This window comes from Clarias gariepinus, chromosome 17 (genome assembly GCF_024256425.1).
Source record: "Clarias gariepinus isolate MV-2021 ecotype Netherlands chromosome 17, CGAR_prim_01v2, whole genome shotgun sequence".
Classification (NCBI taxonomy): Eukaryota; Metazoa; Chordata; class Actinopteri; order Siluriformes; family Clariidae; genus Clarias; species Clarias gariepinus.
Window position 1 is genome coordinate 9,795,158 of NC_071116.1, and position 16,481 is coordinate 9,811,638.

General features: G+C 38.3%; 1 protein-coding gene across 1 annotated transcript in view; it reads right to left on the bottom strand.

Moving 5' to 3' along the window:
- The window catches only part of LOC128545564 (seizure 6-like protein), a 63,563-nt gene that overhangs the window by 11,632 nt on the left and 35,450 nt on the right, over nucleotides 1-16,481 (bottom strand). Inside the window, exons 2-8 of the mRNA XM_053515975.1 lie at nucleotides 14,772-15,152; nucleotides 12,488-12,627; nucleotides 11,128-11,323; nucleotides 7,641-7,826; nucleotides 2,294-2,465; nucleotides 1,426-1,595; nucleotides 1,132-1,326 (exon numbers count right to left, since the gene is read on the bottom strand). Of these exons, the coding sequence (XP_053371950.1) occupies nucleotides 1,132-1,326; nucleotides 1,426-1,595; nucleotides 2,294-2,465; nucleotides 7,641-7,826; nucleotides 11,128-11,323; nucleotides 12,488-12,627; nucleotides 14,772-15,152 (1,440 nt within the window). The remainder of the gene's footprint in view (nucleotides 1-1,131; nucleotides 1,327-1,425; nucleotides 1,596-2,293; nucleotides 2,466-7,640; nucleotides 7,827-11,127; nucleotides 11,324-12,487; nucleotides 12,628-14,771; nucleotides 15,153-16,481) is intronic.

Sequence of the window (16,481 nt, forward strand, 5' to 3'; positions counted from 1 at the left end):
ATGAAAGTATGTACAGTACAACATATACAAGAAATCAAACTCAACACCAAGGACTAAACAGGTATGGCTGTTTTAATTTAATTTGACAGCTTATTAATTATTCGCATAATGATAATGGATGTCTCACTATTTATATAGCTAAGAGTATCCTTTGTTTATCATCAATGATAAGAAAAATTCTTTAGGTACTTTATGTATTTACTGTATTTGTATGAGATATGGGGCGATTAGGTCAATGCTGTATATGTTTTGAGATCTGACCTGCAGTTTGTATAAAATAATAAGTTCATGAGCTAAAGGTAGTGGGGTCTGGGTGTCGAAGTGGCTCCACAGAAGTGTGAAGCCGGATCGGCTTAAACAATCGTCTTGAAAGTGAGATTCCCCAAATACACAGGATAGACTAAACATGTATAAATTTGACCACAGTAGAAGTTTGTACAGGCCTATTAAACAGCCACGCATCTTTATCAAATGATGCTGATCACTTACAGCAGTGTGAGCTTTACCAATGCAATCCTGGCAAAAATATTTGTTATATATAGTCAAGTTATGGCTGTTTAAGGGAACTAACTAGTAGGCTTTCTACAGTACAAAAAAATAAAGTTCAACTACAAATACAGTAGCTTCTATTGCGCTGGTAAGCTAAACACGGGCCTAAACCTGCTCCTCCTTATTCTGCCTGTCACCCTGGTCGTACGTACTGTACGTTGATGCATTTCTCCATGGCCTGCCACCTGCTCTTCTACATTCGCCTGATGATGCTGCACAAACTTTGGCACTGCCAGTGAGGTAGAAGCTACAGCAGCCCCTACAGCAAACATGACTGCAATCTTTGCACATTTGGCGGCATCCGAGTCCAAACTTTTAAGCTTTTCCTTGCTTAGGTTTGTGCAGTTGACACGAGAAATGAAATAGAAAGGGTAATGGATGGCATAAAAAAAGATTTTATCCTGGAAATATAGATATAGATGGAGCAAGATACTTCATTACTCTGCCTGTGTGACTGGGCTTACAGTACTGTACATTGTCAGTAAAGGAGACTGCCTGCTAAATTCAAGAAATTGGAAAAATTGGATTAGTAAATAGATTTTGATCTTTTAATTAAGACGTGGTCTTTGTGCTTGCTCATACCTTTACACAAAGGCTCGGTGTCATTCCAGTAGGGGTCTCGTATATTGATGCACTCAATGACAGGAGGGCCTTGCTCCAGAGAATGGCCAGCCTCACAGGAGAACTGTACTATGGCTCCAACACCATAAGTTGGGTCTGTGCTGCTAAAATTTCCATTCTGGATGTATGGCTCATAGCAGTGGCCCTTTTCAAATGCTGCTCAGAAAGAATGACTAAAGTCAGCATAGTGTCATTGGCATCGCCAGGGCTGAATACTAGCTAAGTTTTTATTTGCTTTTTCAGAAGCCTACTCACCCTCATAACGGATATTGAAACCGGTGTTCTGGTTGTATGGCTTGTCTGTTATAAACTGGATTCTTACTGCTGGTCCCTCGCTGATGACACCCTCAAATGGTATAGGAACTCCTCGATCCGAGTCAAACAGAACTACAGAGCCAGCATCCAGACCACTCCACAAAACAAGCCTGAAGCAGAAGAGAGGGGTCATACTCAAGCGTACAGGAATTATTCATTTAGTGTGTTTTTTTTTTTAGGTTGTTGTATTGCAACAAAGTGTTTGTTAAATTAAATCAATTGTTAATGGCCTCAAAACTATTGAAAAGTAAATGATCTAAAAAACTGACTCACATGCGGAGAATGTAACCTGATACCAGAGTGCCAAATGAATGTTCAAATCCGTTTTGTTCTTTAAATTAAGTCTCAATCGACCCTTGATAGCTCCCAGTTTGACAAATCTTCTCATTTTTAAGTTTAAACAAGGCAGGAGACCCATATAGGTTTTGTAAGGGATGTGAAAAACTAAACATGGATCAATGTGTGTCCACTGTAGATTTTATAGTCCCATTATAGTCTATGGAATGAGTTTTGCAGTGAATTTCATGCCGTTTTGAAGGAGTTCTTTGTTGTCCAACGTGACAGATGTAGTTTTCCAATTGGACAAAAAATAGGAATTTTAGGAAAATCACAAGTTGAATTCCTTGGAAAACAAACACCACAGCATTCACACCAATAGTACAACCCCCATTAATTGCCGAAGTTTTTGCACTTTAAGAATAACAATAACAGGACGGTGAGGTAACTAGAGAGTGAATACATTCTAGAGAAATGTAAATATTATCTGTGGCAAGTATATGTAAAGAGGAACATGCAGCCACACACTCACCGGTCTGTTGGTCCCAGTGCCATCCTCTCCAGATGAAGATGTAGTCGTTGGCCACTGGTAGCCTCTAGGGACCAGGAGCAGCTGCGCTCAAGAGTGCTGTTGGGACTCAGGTGAGGTGATGGTGACAACACTCTGCCCACAGTGGCGTTTTTTACCGTCCCTCCACAGAGAGCTGGACAGGGAGATATGCATGGGATTTCATCTCCCTAACATAGCTATGTTATATACCTCATATAGCCATAGCTATATACCTCATATGCAAAAGCAGACATTTAAAATCCCTTCTTCACAAAAGCGTTTTAGTATGTTTTTTTTAGCAACCGAGCCAGAACGGAATCCTTTCGTCAGTCACGGGAAGTGGACGTCTAGCTAAAAGAAAAGAACACACCTGGAATATATAGAACGTACTCCAGTGGTCTTATGAAAAGATGAGGATGATGATTGTTTACTTGAATGACATGAAACACTCAATATGCCAGTGAAATCGAAAGGAAAGTTCGGCATTAACCATTCAGGAATTACAGACATGTTCACATACACACATCCATTTTGGGGGTTCTTAAACAATAAGAAAAAAAAAACCATTAAACTTAAGGATTGCCTTTAATACTTGAATGAAAAACCTTTGCAGTAAACAACTGCCTGAAGTCTAAAGTTTCATCTCTCAAGATGCTTTGCCAGACTTGTGTGTCTTCAGTCTTTCTTCTTCCTTTAGTGAAAAGCATGCTCCACTTTTATTTACTTGATTAGTCATGCTACACCTGGCCATGCAACTACTTCTCAGCCATCTTTTTCCATTATTTATGAGCCCTTAATTAATGTAAACATTTAACCTCTCAGTTACTGTAAGATCACAGCCACTTTTCATGCAGCTGCACACAGTCAGAGCACACTGACAAACTCTGAAGTGTCATTTCCTTCCCAATTACAGATTTAATTTTTTATTATCACAAGTGCTATCAATTTACAGTACCAGTGACTTTTGGTGGCACTGAATATTATTTAACTGTTCCATAAATACTTGCAGTAGTCATATTTATTTGAAGGTGACTCATTTTAGAATCATAACTTTTTTTAGGCACATTTATGACCTTTCTTACCTGCTGTTGCCATTACTTTCCCTGTAAAAGGTACAGTAGGGAAGATTTGGCAGGATGTGTAGAAACATAAACATCATGGCGCAAAGTTACTACAGAACTTACTAAGTTCACAATTCACACTTGAGAACTCCTGAGTTTTAGGCACTTTGTACTTACTTACACATTACGTTAACGAACAGAGGTGCCTGAATGTCCTATGAAGCGCTACTGCTACATACTGTACTAAACTCTGACGACACAGACCCCGCAGACAGCGATGGCAGTTTCGGACGAGACCCGTCTGGCTTCTACAAAGCGCAACAGGTAATGACATTTTGTCTAGGCTTCTGATTGGCCCCCCTGTTGATTAAGGAGGCTCCTAACAGCACTTAACAGGGTATTTTGTGTTTTCATGTGGACAAAGCTATTTTTAAACCATAGGTTGTGTGGACAGAATTATTTTTAAAAACGAAGAAGAAAAATCTCTATTTTAAAAAATACCCGGCTATAAGTCCCGCCACTTATTTTTTCCATCAATTAACTAAGGCAGCTGATTTTATTTAACACGACTCTTCACCCAGACCTGAACTAACTGGTGACATCACCTGTTCTGTGCACAGAGAGCCCCAACACATGGCACATGCTGTCTTGCTGTCTCAATACTTTTGGCCACTACTGTGTATCTCTCTCTCTCGCTCTCGTGTGTTTGTAACAAATATCAGTCTGCGTCCCATGCTCACTACCCCGACTTTAACTAAACTTTGACTAAATTCCTTTATCACAGTAAAATGACTAGAATATCTGACAGTATATAATTAGAGTAACACACTGCAGGTGCACTAACCGGGCCGCTGCCCTCCGCCATCACGGTGAAGCACTTTCTCCTGCAGGTGTTTTCTGTCTTCTTGCTAGTCTCACTCAGAGCCGGTATCAAAGACGTCCACTTCCCTGAGTCACGTGACTGACGAATGGATTCTGTTCTGGCTCGATTGCTTTCCTGTATTGAATTTCCAAGCTTAAAATGGACTGTTGAGAATTTCGTGTGACATTCCGAGCACTTAAATTCATGTTGCTTTTTTTTTTTTAAGTCAAATATTTCAGTTTAATAAATTCAGTAGTATTTAAATGGCAAAATTAACAATTCAACAGTGATTAAATTTTAAAACATGTTTTTCAAAGGCTGATATCATTCAAATAATTATGATGCTAATTTGCTTCCATACCAGAGAACCCATACTACTGATTTTAATTAAAATGATAACTAAGACGTAAAGAAAAAATGCAAAAACATTGTATCTCGCAACATTACTATCCATGAACCTCCAGCCATTTCTAGTTCACTAAAATGGTCCAAACCTCCACTGCCAGTATACTGTCTCTGCATTTGCTCTTTTTCATTTTTCTCTTGGCTACATTTACCCAGGTATCTAATCTTTCTCTACTTACATTCTCCCTCACTATTCTGATACCATGTTCTCTAATGCATCTCAGCAATATCTAATTTCAGAGGCCCCCTTTTTTCCAATCAAACTTTCATACTGATTATAGTTAATCTCAGCCTTTATCAAAGGATCTTAGTCCTCCTTCTCAGCTTCTGAATCTCCATGCCCACAGCTGTTCTGTCTTTTAATAACTGTACCGGCTTTGTTTCACAAAGCTCTCAAACCTTCCCATTTCTAAATGCCCTTAGCACCTTCCTATCAGCCCTTCGCATCTATCACAGCTCACTGCCATTCTCTAAATGATGGGTTGCAGTCCTTCTTTCTCTCAAAATTCTTAGTATGTCTGGCTCTCAATGCTTGCCGCCCTTCCTGTCTCTCAGTGGCTGCAACCATAATAGTCAGCCACTCTTTTCTTTCATTAAATCTTTCAATTTCTGAAGCATAACATAATCCTGGGCTGGCCAACAGGATAATAGCAAAGGTCTGGATTTTAGCATTTTAGCATTCTTTTTCCCCAAACCTGAATTTCTTTTTGAATGCCATGTACATTCATGGTTTAAATAATTGGATACCATAGCCTCATCATAGCACAATGCTAGTTAAAATGTTAAGTAACCTTAACCTTAAGTAAACTTCTGGCCTCTGACCCATGTTGTACGTCCTTGATTGTGTTGCTTCACCTTAGTTAAATATTCTCCTTAAAAGATTAGAAAATGGTGTTGTAGTTGAAGGAATAACCTACTTCTGGTACAAATCTTTGTCACTTGGTTTGTTTGTTGAAGTTTGGTGTTGTGCAAGGTTCCATTTTAGGCCCACTCCTCTTTCGTTCCATATGCTTCCTCTGGGTGGTATCATTCATAAATCTGGTAACTGGTATTGATACTAATGACAGTTAATTGGTAGTTTTTAGCCAGATGAGATTTTTTTTTAAATAAGATGCTTATAAACATCCTTCTTCTAGTACTTACAAAAAAAGAATTTACTGATACAAGGTCCACACAGTATATCTCTAGATGGTCTTCCATTCATCATGTGCATCGGTAAAAGATTTTGGTGTGATTATACACTGGATTCCATCCATTAATTTTCAGCTCATGTAAATATTTTTTTCTAATATAGCCTTCTTTCATCTAAGGGATATTACTTAAATAATAGACATTATGTCAGTACATAGTACAGAAAAAATATTTTATGCTTTTACCTTTCGGTTGTAATACCTTACTATCTGGATATACATGCACAAAACAAGCTACAGTTAGTCCAGAATTCAGGCGACAGAGTCCTTTCTAGAACCATAAGTCACAGTATGAACAAATCTTGAAACCTTGAAACCTTATCCACACTGTGCTGGCTCAAAGAGAGAGTTGGCATAATTGTAAAAATACTACCATTGACCTATAAGTCCGGTCTTGCTAAACAGTATCTGAGTGAACTACTGGTATTTTTTGATCCACTTTGCCTACTGTACAGTACGCCAATCAGATGATCCAGGTCATTTTTTGGTACCTCATATAATAAAGTTACATTAAGAGGGAGTCAGGAGAAATCCCTTCACTTACAAAGTAGCATTATTATAGCATTTCAGTTAGTATGTAGGACATTGAAACAATTATAGTGTAAAACAGTTAATATCAACCTAAAACTCCACAGGTTCTGGGGCCTATTTAGGAGCTTATGTGCGCACACCAATGCAAAGTACCTCTAGTTATTTCTACAGTACCTGTCTCAGTACAGTTGAATGATGTGTTGCTATGTTTGTACATCTCAGTACTAACACCTATTATGCAGTAAATTAAATGCAGCAGCCATTTCTCTTCCAATATGGAATTGCTTCAAATCACATTTTGCTTTAAAAACACATTTTATAAAATATCAATTACAGAAAGAGCTTTTATACTATAAAACAACCATGCTCATTACAAATTGTACTATTAGCAACAGCTTGAGTAAATAGGAGAACTTTTAAAAAAATATTTCCAAACATTTCAGAGTTTCTTGATATTTGGTATGTCCCATCTTTTTCGTTCGAGACAATTTGCACTTAAGCTGCAAAAAAGTTTTGAAAAGCAGTTAATAGGGACAGCATTACAAATTTGTTTAAATTGTATAAGCACCTAATGCAAAACAATATTTAGTATTTTCAAACCTATTTTTATTTCATATTTTTTTATTATAAGATTTTCATTGTGATTTTAGATTACTGGACCCCACATTGTGACTTCTCTATGCATGTTTGGAGATTTGTAAGTTTTTTACTTCATGTGTAAAAAAAATATTCTAAAAAATGGCGTTACAGTATATGTTTCAGTAAAGCCAGGTGAGAGGCAGCATCTTAATAATATTTGAGAAATAAAGAAATAAAATTACATACCCGATGTTTAATAAGGTCCTTCTAAGTCATTCTGACAAGACTACTGCACTAGCACAGCATGTAACTAGAAATAAACTTTATACAGTATAGTAACTTAAAATGGTCATTTAGTTACACCATGTGAAGAAGATGTGAAGACCTTGATGTAAAAAAAATATTGACTGCAATCGCTTATGTGTTATGTTAGTATTATTTTCCTTTTTTTTTTTTTGCATTATCTTCATATTTTTTTTCTGAGATGAAAAATCCAATCCATGAAATTTCACTGTCACATGCTTTTGTTACCTCTATTATTAGATTATTGGATTATCCACACTCCACTGCTGGCCAGCAATTATTTGCAATGATTATAAAATACTACTACTGACATGTAAATCACTGAATGGTCTCATATTACAAGTAATTTATAATTGCATACTTTTCTGGCCATATATAACTTTTAGACTCTTTCTCACCTATACAGCTGGGTTCATGCTGGTTCCAGACAGGCAGAGAGGCATTTAGGCAGGTCAACATTGTTGCACCCTGCAGATGGTAACCCATGTGGCAGGAGAAATGTGCTGTACCTCCTGGGCGCAAATCCAAAACTGATACCTCCCCGAAGTGAGGTCGGCGTGGCAAAGAGCAGCTCAGATGGAACACTACTCAAGAAAAATTTAAATATTAAAAGTTTTAGAAAAAGGTATCTAAACTTTACAATTCTGTTAAAAAACATAAAATAATTATATACAGTGGCTTGCAAAAGTATTCGGCCCCCTTGAACTTTTCCACATTTTATCACATTTTATCAGCCCCCTGAGTCAATACTTTGTAAAACCACCTTTTCCTGCAATTACAGCTGCCAGTTTTTTAGGGTATGTCTCTACCAGCTTTGCACATCTAGAGACTGAAATCCTTGCCCATTCTTCTTTGCAAAACAGCTGCAGCTCAGTCAGATTAGATGGATAGCGTTTGTGAACAGCACTTTTCAGATCTTGCCACAGATTCTCGATTGGATTTAGATCTGGACTTTGACTGGGCCATTCTAACACATGGATATGTTTTGTGTTAAACCATTCCATTGTTGCCCTGGCTTTATGTTTTGGGTCGTTGTCCTGCTGGAAGGTGAACCTCCGCCCCAGTCTCAAATCTTTTGCAGACTCCAAGAGGTTTTCTTCCAAGATTGCCCTGTATTTGGTTCCATTCATCTTTCCATCAACTCTAACCAGCTTCCCTGTCCCTGCTGAAGAGAAGCACCCCCAGAGCATGATGCTGCCCCCACCATATTTGACATTGTGTGTTCATAGTGATGTCAGTGTTAGTTTTCCGCCACACATAGCGTTTTGCATTTTGGCCAAAAAGTTCCATTTTGGTCTCATCTGACCAAACTGCAAACGGGACTTCTTATGGTTTTCTTATAACAATGGCTTCCTTCTTGCCACTCTTCCATAAAGGCCAACTTTGTGCAGTGCACGACTAATAGTTGTCCTATGGACAGATTCCACCACCTGAGCTGTAGATCTCTGCAGCTTATCCAGAGTCACCATGGGCCTCTTGGCTGCATTTCTGATCAGCGCTCTCCTTGTTCGGCCTGTGAGTTTAGGTGGACGGCCTTGTCTTGGTAGGTTTACAGTTGTGCCATACTCCTTCCATTTCTGAATGATCGCTTGAACAGTGCTCCGTGGGATGTTCAAAGCTTTGGAAATCTTTTTGTAGCCTAAGCTTGGTTTAAATTTCTCAATAACTTTATCCCTGACCTGTCTGGTGTGTTCTTTGGACTTCATAGTGTTGTTGCTCCCAATATTCTCTTAGACAACCTCTGAGGCCGTCACAGAGCAGCTGTATTTGTACTGACATTAGACTACACACAGGTGCACTCTATTTAGTCATTAACACTCATCAGTAAAAAATGTTTGGAATCATGTATGATTTTCGTTCCACTTCTCAAGTGTACACCACTTTGTATTGGTCTTTCACGTGGAATTCCAATGAAATTAATTCATATTTATGGCTGTAATGTGACAAAATGTGGAAAAGTTAAAGGGGGCCGAATACTTTTGCAAGCCACTGTAGTCAAAATAATTTTAAACTATTTCATATTGCCAAAAATGTAGAAAAAATGTGGATATATAGTACTTAATATTTTACAATACTCTGCGTTCCGAATTATTATGCAAAAAGTGTTTAGGAGTGATAAGGTAAGAGTTTTTTTGTTTGTCAGTTGAACTCATGGATGGTGATGTGTGTCGGGGCTCTTTATATCACTGAAAGCAATTGCAGACACCTGTGCTAATAACTTTGACAGGTGTGTCCAATTGAAGGCAACACTACTTAAGAAGGCTGTCCCACATTATTAAGCAGCCTACATTTTCAACCAAAATAGGAAAGAAAATAGACCTGTCGGCTCCTGAGAAGCAACAAATTGTTGAGTGTTTAGGTCAAGGCATGAGAACAATCAACATTGCCAAGACACTTCATCGCGATCATCGCACAATTGATGATTTAGAGCACACGTGTGTGTGCTGATAAGGGAAGATTGAGGACTATTTCCAACAGGCAATTACATCGGGTTAAAAGAGCAGCTGCAAAAATGCCTTGTCTTAGCAACAGACAAGTTTTTGAAGCTGCTGGTGCCTCCACTGTGCCCCGAATAACAAGATGCAGGGTCCTCCAGAGGTTTGCAGCTGTGCGTAAGCCATCCTTTCGACGTCCCCTATCCACTGCATACAAGCAGAAACGGCTCCAGTGGGCCAAACAATACATGAAGACTAACTTCAAAACTGTTTTGTTCACCGATGAGTGCCGTGCAACCCTCGATGGTCCAGATGGATGGAGTGGTGGATGGCTGGTTGATGGCCACCCCATGCAAACAAGGAGGAGGTGGAGTAATGTTTTGGGCTGGAATCATGGGGAGAGAAATTGTCGGCCCCTTTAGGATGGCTGACGGAGTGAAAATGACATCCATAAAGTATGTGGGGTTTCTTAAAGCGCACTTCCTGCCATGGTTCAAAAAGATGAACCGTGCATTCCGCAGCAAGATCATTTTCATGCATGATAATGCACTGCCTCATGCTGCAAAGAACACATCTGCATCTCTGGCTGCTATGGGCATAAAAGGGGACAAACTTATGGAGTGGCCCCCATCCTCCCCTGACCTCAACCCTATTGAGAACCTCTGGAGCATCATCAAAAGGAGTGTCTATGATGGTGGGAGGCAGTTCACACGCTATTCTGTCCTCATGCAAAACAATTGAAGCAGATACCATCCAAAACCTGACAAATTCAATGGGTGGGAGAGTTCAGAAGCTCCTTTTGAACAAGGAGTCCTATGTGCAAATGTAACATCACCTATAATAAAGTTTTGACTTGAATACTGTTTGATTTCAGTTACCTTTCAGTTTGTAGTAACCTGCTAATGCTTATAATTTCACAAACGACCATTTTTTGTTCTTTATAAAAATGATAAGTTTGGAAACTCTGTTGTGCATAATAATTTGGAACATGCATTTAAATGCATTTTGATTTTTTTTTAAATATACTGTTATCACTGGGCAGTTTGTTCAGAAACCTTTCAATTGTACTCTAATAGTTGATGACTGGAAAATTACAATGACTGCAATTCATATAGGTAATTTGGAAAATCTAAGAAAAATATGTTTTGCATAATAATTTGGAATGCAGTGTATTTCAAAAGGGATAATTTTTTTTTAATAAGTGTGTCATCTTCCAGTATAATTACTGTACAACTTCATACTACATTAGTATGATGCAATTAACACAGCAAAAAATAAAAATAAAAATTCATTAAAAAAAGAAAAAAATTCTATTATAAATTACTGGCACACAAGAGAATATAAATTAATTGCTTTGGTAACCTCATCATGCACACAACAACAAATTAACACTAAATTAACACATAACGTAGTTAAGCAGGGGTAATGGGAGTTTAGAATTTTTACTTACTCTGGTAATGAAGCTGGAAAGTCCCTGTGATGCCCTCAGGTGAAGAGCGATAAAGTACCGACATTGAGTTAGTTGGGCTGCGGATCACCTGACCCTCCACAAGCAGAGTCTGATTAGCAAGTACCAGTAAAGTGCCATCTTTGTCTACTGCTCTAATGGACAGCTGCTCACCTTCTGAAAGGTTGACACTTTTGACCTGTGATGACAAAAAAGGTATTCTGTAGAGTTTTGTACTATGTCCACCGCACCAATAAATTCTATTTAAAGTTATTAATTAAGGGCATATACAGTAAAAACAAAAGGTCATTATTAACTTTCTAATAAAATGTTCTACTTTTCTCTCTGAGTGTATATGATCTAGGTGCCAGTGTTGTGATTTTTCCATTTAGCGTAATGCATGCACACAACACATTAACTACAATGCTGTTTAAAGGTACTGTATTTGTTTAAAGCAGTGGCGGCCGGTGGCAATTTTTTTTGCGCCGGGAAAGGGAGGGGGTGGAGGAGGTCGAAAACAAACTAAAGTTAAACTTTTAATAATCGCATGTGAATAGCCATTAGAAGTGCTGAAAAAGCACTGAGTGTAACCTCAGCTGCAATCACTTGACTGCTGCTTAATTAATAGATCGGGTCAATCTGGTTCAAGCATTTTAACTGTTTTACTTTCTTTGTCCGATCGCCTTGCAAAAGGGTATTTAAGCAAAGAGAAAATTCTTGTCATTTCTCATATTTAGCTGCTTCCGTGTCAATCACTATTCATTACATTAACTAACAATCTGCCGACCGTTATTGTGACTAAATGCCTTTATTTCATTATTAAAATAAGTTAAAGTACCATTTTTTCCTGCCTAACTTTAAGGGGGCGGCTCCCCTGCGCCCCTTATTGACTAGCCGCCACTGCTTAGAAGGGTGATTCCTTGCATACAAAATTAAAAGATTAAAGTTTAATTGAAGATTAGGTATTATGAGTAATTAGTTAAAAGAAAGCATTTGATGACATTAAAATCACAGCAATTTGACAGGTGATATGGGTAGATACCATTAAGATCTGTCAGACTGCCAGGACTGGCCACTCGAGGTCACATTCTAACCAGTTTCACTACTTTCACTAAGGCAAGTAGTATGACTTTAAAAGTATCATATTTAAAAGTTAATTCTAACTAGTCTGCAATAGAAAACAATCTTACTAATGTTTTTAACTGATATTTTAACGTGGTTTATGAGTGGATATCGAATTTGGCTACATTGTATATCTAATAAAATCTACAATAAATTTCTAATAAAACACAAAATAAATGAAAGGCAGGAAATGAAACCTGCTGCTGAAAAAAGTAAAATCAGGATATTTCTTAAAGCATGCCTGCAGTTCCACCCCATAACCTGTATACACAGTCACTGTGTAAGTGCACTGCAGAAGAGTGCCATCTGGAAGTGGTAGATCCTCTGAAGAATCAATGTAGCCCTCAGGGTCAGAGAAATTGATCATACAGCTTGAGGCAACTATAAAATGAGAAATGTGAAAATCTTAATAATATAGCATTAAAATGAAAATATAAATAGAATAGATTATGATAAAAGAAAAGCATGCAAATAAAAGAACATGCTGAACCAGGCACTGAACAGGTAACTGAAATTCAGCAAACAGAATTGGTTACTTTCCATTTCTGTATGATAATCACTAACCATTTTGATTAGGATAAACCCATTTAAAAATCACTGTAATCACCTCTTTTCAGATGAAAGTAAATTTGGCACTTTATTTGATAATTAAGGTCCAGGGGCACAAGGTAAAGTGAAGAAACATAGAATGCATCAAGTTCAGTGTAATGTTGTCACAGTTGGTGATGAGTTGGGATGCTGTGTCTAATCCGATGTTCAACATCTACTGGAGTTGGTCCACTGTATTTTTTTAAACCCAAAATATTTCACTTGTAATAAATCTAGAATATTTTTTAAACTGCACTGTTTATTTCAAATTTTTATCACAATGAACATTTAAGGTTTTTAATACATATTTATAATTTCTCCAGTGGAGCAGCTGTCCACAGCAATTACAGCTGTCTATTAAAACATGTCTTAGTCTGCAGTCACTGACTTAAAAAAAATGCATTTAAGCATTAAAAATATTACTTATATTTTTTATTATTTGAGCCAGTAGAAATTAGCGTTAATACTGTATGTAGGAAATGGCTGTGATTTCTTAACTAGGTTTGTCAAACCCCTTGAGTTAAAGCTGAAGTTCTATACTTCAGTTCTTAAACTCCTTTGAATTCCATATAATCCATTTAGGGTCGGTGGTGGCTCAGGGTGTTAAGGCTCTAAGTTACTGATCGGAAGGCTTGCAGTTCAAGCCCCTGCTCTGCCAGGTTGCCACTGTTGGGCTCTTGAGCATGACCCTGGCTGCCCCAGGGGTGCCATATAATGACCCTGTGCTCTGACCCCTGCCTACCAAAACTGGGAGATGTGACAAACTGAGATTGAACTTAATTATGTTGCTGTACAAAGGCAAAAATATTATAGTTATATAAGTTATATAAAAATAAACAGCACCTCTCCAAGGCCTCTTGTGCTTTGACCCCTGACTCTGGTGAGGACACCTTCGCTCCGCTACCCTGCCCTACTAAGGATGCCATTTCTGCTAAAAGCTTCACCATAGACATAACTCTCTTTTAACTACATTACATTTCTAGGTTATTCAGCTCCACTTTAAAGACTGCTCCACATTTTTTCCTTTTTTGTGGATCATTCAGTCTCCTTGCTCTGCTGACGCCATCTTCTGCAGAATTTCTGCAGAGTTGAGGACGTCACTCCACCTCCCTTTTCCACTGAGGGTATCGCTCCTCTCTATCTCATAGTCTTCCTTGTAATTCATGCCCTGCATCAGCTATGCAGAAAAACCTGCATACCACTGTGAGGAGTACGCCACATCTCCTGCCAGCTTCGCTGAGGGGCGCACTCCTAAAGGACCATGTTGGGCTTGAGCAATGAAGTGACCATTTGTATGTCTGTCTAGGATCCTCCCCTGACAGTAGTTCTGCTCATGGCCAGGATCCGTCATACCAATGCTGAAGAAGCACTGAATAATATTTCTCATTAGCCCCAGCACATCACACTGTTTTTTCCAAGACTCATTGTGTAGCAATGGCTTTGTCTGTTGTTACCATCTGTTATGCTCTCTAGTCTGTTTATGTTCTGTATTTGCTTTTATAGGTGAGTTGTTTAGCTTGTATTTTAAGTGTAATATGTGTCTCCACTTGCATCCATTTTCACTGTAGCTATTTAACATTGATTGTGTCTGCTAATTTGGATTTTCCTTTATCAGATTTAACATGATTTGAAAAATCTTATTCATATTGCAGGGATATTTCTAGATTTTCTAATCTTTGACCTAAGAGGAAAATAAATACATTATGTAAAACGACTGATTCAGTCTTTAAACGTATTTATTTAATTTTGTACATATTTTTGTATTTTTTAAAGACTGTTTCAAAAGTCTTTTGTAAATTGCAAAAAGTAAAAAAATATATATATATATATATATTTGACCATGTGCATACAACAGATAAGTGGTAAACAGAACATAACCGTTTCTGGAAACATGCTGAAATAGATTTTTTAACACTTAAACATAGGATTGCACCTACCAGGAGGGAGAGTATCTGGCTCCAGTTCCATCTTCGCTGTTGTGATAACTAATGAAGTAAGTGATGGCTTTGTTTTACTAGCAGGCTGCATCATTGTAGTAGGATTGTAAGTGATAGTGGTTTGAGGAGCTTCTACTGGAGACCAGGTTGGATGCAAAGCTTTGTTGTGACTGAGCAGCATCTTTCTGAGGAGGTATTGCTGCTCAGGATGCAGTGTTTCATCCTCTTGTCCAGAATCAACGTGCTCAAGAACTGGAGGCAGATCTGTGGCCATGTCCACTCCTTCATGAGGAATTATGAGATCTTGATCTTGGCTTTCTCTAGGACTTGCACCCTGGAACACTTCATGAGAGTGAAGTGGTGTAGTCTGAACAGCTTCATCTACACACACACACACACACACACACACACACACACACAGCCTTCGTATCAGAAATCACTATCTCATGCCAGTTATATGAATTGGTATCACAAAAATGTAACTATAAGGAATCACAAAAATGTGTGCCTCTTCATAATAGGCAACAGAGTGGAAAAATCATCTACTGTAAACTAGCAAACCCCTAGCACACACATTACTTCTGAGTGCTAGGGGTTTGCTATGGCTATCCTAGGAATATCTACGCCACCCTCAAGCCTCTCTCTCTTTCTCTCTCCACAGTACAATTGATCACATTGGAGAAATGACACAGAGTGGGAGAAATGCACAGATATGCAAATCATTGCTTTCCTGCACATCAATCAAACAGAGGTGTTGCAGGAAAAAAAAAAAAAAATCTCAGTAGCTCATAGCGTATGTTGGCTTTGACGTTTTTATTACTTTGAAATTTCAAATCAAGTCAAGTAGGCTCTTAATATAATTTCAACCATATACAGGTCAATACACAGCAAAATAAAACAAGGTGCCTTCATGACCATGGTGCTACATATAACATAATCTGGAAATGCCAATTAGCCCAATCTGTATGTCTGTGAACTCGGAGAACCAGGAGGAAACTCACCAAGCAAAGGCAGGACAGGCAAACTCTATGCACACAAACCCGTGGCAAGAATCTAACCCTTGACCATGGAGGTGGATGGTCACATGGATATAGATGTATATGATTAGCAACAATATTCAAATAAGATGTAGCATTCAAGCAATGATTGTCATTAACGGACCCAAATATCCCATGAAAACATTGCTCACACCATGAATCACTTCCACACCCCGGACTGTTGAGACAAGGCAGGTTGGGTCTTTCTGAGCAAAAATCAATACTTAAGATGTTTCTCACCTACTGCAGTTGGTACAGATCTGAAATCCAGTAGGAAAGTAAACGGCATTTTCAATATGTAAGTAGGTCTTTTGTTATTTTAACCTGAAGAAGAGAACCAGAAATGTTTCAGAGGGGACTACACAGTTTGGGATGAGTTTTAATGGGCTCTAGCAGATTATGCTAGTGGGCCAACCAGGTCCATTCAGATTCTCTTAAATGGGACACCAACAATTGCAAGTAAATTAAGTGGACGTGGATTTTTTTTTTTAAAGAGGCTGTTTGGGACTGGGGGCATCACTGACAAAATTTTTCTACCTCATTATCCAGGCCTGGCTGAAGGAACTGATCATAGATTGTGTGAATTGAAATGGCCACTTGGCCACATCAGCCTTGTTCTTGTGGCCTATTGTAATAGCAGAGAGAGCTTAAATTCTGCTTCTCTGTCTGCTCC